General features: G+C 46.9%; 1 protein-coding gene across 3 annotated transcripts; it reads right to left on the bottom strand.

Annotated features, from left to right (window-relative positions):
• Positions 1-2,293: 2,293 nt before the first annotated feature.
• On the bottom strand, positions 2,294-4,781 carry LOC105056204 (probable serine/threonine-protein kinase WNK11). Of its 3 annotated transcripts, none has more exons than XM_010938317.4 (4): positions 4,628-4,781; positions 4,284-4,454; positions 3,642-4,190; positions 2,294-3,030 (listed from the first exon to the last, which is right to left on the bottom strand). In XM_010938317.4, exons 3-4 carry the CDS (start codon positions 4,152-4,154, stop codon positions 2,578-2,580), a joined length of 966 nt encoding a protein of 321 aa, XP_010936619.1. In that variant the 5' UTR covers positions 4,155-4,190; positions 4,284-4,454; positions 4,628-4,781; the 3' UTR covers positions 2,294-2,577. The 3 variants fall into 3 exon arrangements, with proteins under 3 accessions (XP_010936619.1, XP_010936620.1, XP_019709952.1); XM_010938318.3 differs by having other exon boundaries at positions 3,642-4,186; XM_019854393.3 differs by having other exon boundaries at positions 4,631-4,774.
• Positions 4,782-5,050: the final 269 nt, after the last annotated feature.

The raw sequence follows: 5,050 nt of genomic DNA, 5'->3' as shown, positions 1-5,050 counted from the left end.
GAAGACATCGATGTTTTCCTACAAAAAGGAGGTGAGACGATCTTTGATTATCTAATCCAAATTTGATCCGATTTGAACTGTGTTTCTCATTTTCATCATTTAGTGGGACCATCGTGAGGTCCTCCATTGGTTCTCCATGCTCTTCAGCTAATTCATCATGAATGTCTAGTCCGTTGATAGAATAGGAGATAGAAGATCTTTCTCCCTAAATAGCAAGGGTATAATAGTGTTTTGCCAAGGCTTGGTCTCCTCGGAGCTCTCCAACTTCATATTCAGTTGGAAACTTCACCTTCAAGTAATATGTGGATACCACTGCATAGAATGCACTTAGTCCTGATCGTCCGAGGGTGGCATTATAAGCCGATGGTGCTCTGACCATAAAAAAATTGACCTGGGCAATGGATCGTTGAGGGGTTTGATCGACAACTACTGGTAGGGTTATGACTCCTTTATCAAGTACAGCATCTTCAAAAAATCCTATGAGTAGGAAATCGAGTTGTCCTAGCCAATCTGAGTGTATGCCTATTTTAGAGAAACTGTCACACAACAATATCAATCGAGCTTCTGTTATCAACTAATATATGGCGTAGATCATAATTTTCTATATTTAGAGATACAACAATCATGTCATTATACAGAACTAGACCCCTTATGCATCTACTTCTATGTAAACAATGGGTTCCTCAGTCATTTGTCTTTTGGTTGGTTCTCCAAGTCTGCTCGCTCCATCATCACGATGCCCTCCAGTTATGGTGTTTATCACTCCGACCATGGGTCGATCCTTACAAGGTTCTCCTTGTTATTGCTGTTCTGGTGCCAGAGGCAGCCTCTATCAATCTTTATGTTGCTCGTAGTGACGTCTGATGAACCAATCTAGCCATCAGCACCGAATGAACTCCTTGATCTTATCTTGGAGTTGGATGTAGTCCTCCGTATTGTGACCATGGTTACGATGGTATAGACAATACTTATTCGAATCATGCTGATCCGACTTCGACCGCATCCTTCTTGTCCTAGGAAGCTGCTCCCTTATCTCCATCAACACTTAAGTTCTTGGGGTATTCAATGGTGTATAGTTGGTGAACTTACTTGGTGGAGATGCATGTTGCCCCCCTCTCGAAGAGACTTCTAGGTTAGCAATTCCAAGGAGGGGTCCTATACCTTCGACATTTGGGTGGAGTCCTAAAGCTTGTCGACCCTTTTCGCAGTCCTATCTTGGCAGGGGTATCTTGGTCTTCTCTTCTTTCCTCTTCTCGATGGTAGCATCTATTGGGATTTCTTCTTTCTCAAAAGCTTCCTTAGCTCGAGGATACTTCTCCGCTCGGGCCAACATTTCGATAAAGTCTCGGGGATATGCTTCTCTAATGAAAATGAAAGGTCATTTTTTAAAAGTCCACCCTTCAGGGCGGTCATGGCGACCGACTGATCTAGATCACAAACTTCGAGCATGGCTGCATTAAAATGACTCATGTAAGATCGGAGGGACTCCCCTTCTCTCTATTTAATATTGATCAAAGAATCCAATCCCCTATGTTGCCTTCTCTTTCTCACAAAGTAGGCAATAAAAGATCGGCTCATCTGATCAAATGAGTAGATCATGCCTGTACCATATCGTATTCTTCAGAGTGGATGGGAAAGCTCAATACAGGGCAGCATAGATCGCCCCATGGAGGAGTATTACCACTTTGAAGCTTTTCTAATGATCTATAGGATAAGTAGTTCCATCATAGTTCTCCTGCAATGCGTAGCATTTTGAAGTGGCTAAGAAGCAGTTCTTGCATGATTCAAGCGCTGAATGATGGATCAGTGTAGAATCCATCATTCTACGTCGGGGTCTGGTTGCATAGTGCCTCAATTCATGGTTCATTTCGCGAAGCCTACAATTGATTTTAGCATCTTGGGCAATGTTAGCGTAATGTTAGCCTCCAACTGCTGTGAGTGAGAATGGTCCAAGGTAGAGTCATGTCCAAAGTGAGAACTTAGAGAATGCCAAGCCCTCCACTCTGGGGGGACAAAGTTTCTTTGCATGGTGCCATGGTGAGATGCATTATTTTGATCTATCCTGATCAATTTAGATGCAATTCGGAGCTAGCTGTTGTGCTGTGGTCATCTAAATTTGAAAAAGGTACGAGACTCTTAGATCGGGTTGTGTTTGGCTGATGGACTCCGAATTGGCCATCGATATCTAAATTTGAAAAAAGACGTGAAACTCTTAGATCGGGTTGTGTTTGTTAAGTTCGGCTTTTTCAAGTCTTCAGCCCGAGACGGCATATTACCTACAACAACAACAACATACAAACTCAACCACATCCAATTAATTTGCATATAAAATCAAGTTAATGGAAAAAGAAATAAAAAAACAAAACATTTGTTGCAACGATTCATCCTCCAAAGCACCACAAAGAAGTTCAAAAAAAAAAAAAAAAACACTACAAAGACGTTTCAATATACACTTTCTTCTTCCAGCGATGCCCTTTTCTTCCTGCGCTCAGGAAATATAGACCAAAGAACCCATCAGAGCAGAACAGTCGGTAAGGTTGTCAGCGAAGAAGCCAGCCCCAAATTCATGCATTCCCTTCAATCCAGCCGGAGGCCGGAGATGTCCGGCGCCGACAGAGGGTGGCAGTGCTCGGTGGCTGCCAAGCTCGGGGGAGGCGAGTTTTCGTCATCATCGAGACCACTGAAGAAAGGGTCCTTGAGGAGCTCGGAGGCAGACGGCCGGGCGCGGGGCTGGGCGAGGCAGCGCTCAATAAAGGCCCGGACCTCGGGGTCGCGGACCTTGCCCAAGGCCGCCGGGCGCACTCCGGCCATAACCTTGCGGTAGATCTTGGCGATGCTGTCGCACTCGCTGTAAGGTATCTCCAGCGTTACCATCTCCAGAACGCACATCCCGAACGAGTAGATGTCCACCAGCTCCGTGTACTCCTCCTCGTAGAGCTCCGGCGCCATGAACTCCGGCGTCCCCAGGATCGAGTGCGCCGCGTGGCTCTTTCCCACGATCGCCGCTAGCCCCAGGTCCCCTATCTTCACCTGCAGCCACCCAGCATCATCAGCATCTACAACACGCTAAAAAAGAGAGCAGCTTTCACGTAAAGGCGCTGCCTTTTCTCGATGCATATTCTCACTGACCTCTCTTAGACAATCAAAACCTCGCAAAAGGAAAAACTACACCTTTATATCATACAAAATATAGAATTAAATTTAAGACGATCCGAGACGATAAAAGACTTTATAAGACGAACAAAAAAAATATAAAACAGTTAATTTGACGGTAAATAGCAACGAAAAAAAAGTCAAGACTTGTTTATAAAAAAATATATTATCGGGTGACTGAACTCCCTCGTCTGAATGATCCGCGGCGAAGTTTAGGGAACCAAGAAAACGACTCTCTTCTCTACCGCGTTTCTCGAACGAAAAGAATATTCTAGATAGAAGGAAGGAAAAGATGCCGCGCAATCAACACCGCGTTTCTCGCAACGAAAAGAATATTCTAGAGGGAAGAGAAAGAAAGGCGACGGAATCAACGATGGCGAGCGAGGCGCCTTGGCGTTGGCGGCGGTGACCAGACCCAATCCGTTTCCCCAATGGAATAATCCCGTTTCCCAATAATGGGAGGAGGGGTTTGTGGCTTGCGGTAGTACCTGGCCGATGTTGCCGTTGATGAAGACGTTGCTGCAGTTGAGGTCGCGGTGGATGATGCAGGGGTCGTGGTTGTGGAGGTAGTCGAGGCCGATGAGGATCTGGCGGGACCACTTCTTGAGAGCCTTGAGGGAGACGTGGCGGTGGCGCTTCCGGTACTCGCGAAGGTTGCCGGAGGTGCAGACCTCGGTGATGAAGTTAAGCGTGCTGTTCTCGGAGTCCATCCACACCCGGTACAGCGCGATGATGTTCTCGTGCCGGAGCTCCCGGAGGAGCCGGACCTCGGCGAACAGCCGATCCATCATCGCCCGGTCCCCGCTGAAGCTCCCGAACAGCACTTGGTTCCACGCCACCTCGATCCCCTCCTCCTGGTCGAACGCCCTGTAGACCTTCTTCACCGCCCCGGCACCAAGAAGGTCCCCGTACCGCCCGTACCTCCTCGTCGGGTCCAACTCCTCGAACGGCTCGGCGTCCTTATCCGCCGACGCCAGATCTGTCGCGTCCACGCACGGCATCTTCCTTCGACCGATGAGATCAAATCAAAACCCTAGCTTTTCCCCAAAAGAGCACATCATATCAGAAAACCCTATCTTGGAACGCCGATCGATCTTAGGGTCGAAGAGGCAAGATAGAGAGAAGAATACCTCGAAATCCGGCGGAGATCTCCCAGAAACCCTAGATCGCGAGAGCTGGGGGGATCAAATAAAGACGGAGGACGAACAGATCAGGAGAGAATACAAAGTTTGAGCTTCTTTCAGGTGTTGCGTCGTCTGAGCCATTGGAGCCGATCCACCAAGCTCAATAAAGCGAAAGTGCTGAAAAACAAAAAAAAAAAAGCGAAAATAAATAAGAAAACGATCGCTGCTCCATGACCGAGAAATTCGAATCAGCAAACAAAAACCTAAAATCTTGATCGAAATTTACGGAAAAAGAAAGCAGAAAAAACATAGATAGTAGAAAATTAAAGGAGATCGGATCACGAGATTACGACAAGAATTTAGATTGAAGAAAGGCTTCGAAACCCGGCGAACTAGGAAAGCACGAGAGAGATCACATAGAGTATGGGGGGAAGAAGGGAGCGGTGGCGATATTTATAGGAGGCGATTTGTGGGGTGGGGGGCGTGCCGGCAACTACTCCAGGGTTGTGACCTAGTTAGCGTTTAGAAGCAGGAGACAATGTGGTGGGTCAGCTCATCCGGTAAGCGGAAGAACCGTCAACGAACTGTTATTGTATGATAATACACGTTAGGCTTTGCGATGATACTACTATTAAAGTGAATCCTAATGTCCACGTGCATACCATCTGGACGGCAATTGGAAATATGTTCCGCTTTGGATGGAGCTAAGACTTGCCATGTGGGGATATGCCTTAGGCTTTCACTTTGGAGCCGTTGGGGCGCGATTACGAATC

The sequence above is a fragment of the Elaeis guineensis genome, chromosome 13, assembly GCF_000442705.2.
Source record: "Elaeis guineensis isolate ETL-2024a chromosome 13, EG11, whole genome shotgun sequence".
NCBI lineage: Eukaryota > Viridiplantae > Streptophyta > Magnoliopsida > Arecales > Arecaceae > Elaeis > Elaeis guineensis.
Note: the sequence above shows the minus strand (reverse complement) of the source record. Positions and strands in the feature narration are given on the sequence as shown.

What these genes read in the sequence shown, in the direction of transcription:
- LOC105056204 (XM_010938317.4), bottom strand. Translation starts at nt 4,154, where the DNA reads ATGCCGTGCGTGGACGCGACAGATCTGGCGTCGGCGGATAAGGACGCC. An exon ending in TCAACGGCAACATCGGCCAG is followed by an intron (nt 3,031 to 3,641) that starts GTACTACCGCAA and finishes GGGTGGCTGCAG; the next exon opens with GTGAAGATAGGGGACCTGGG.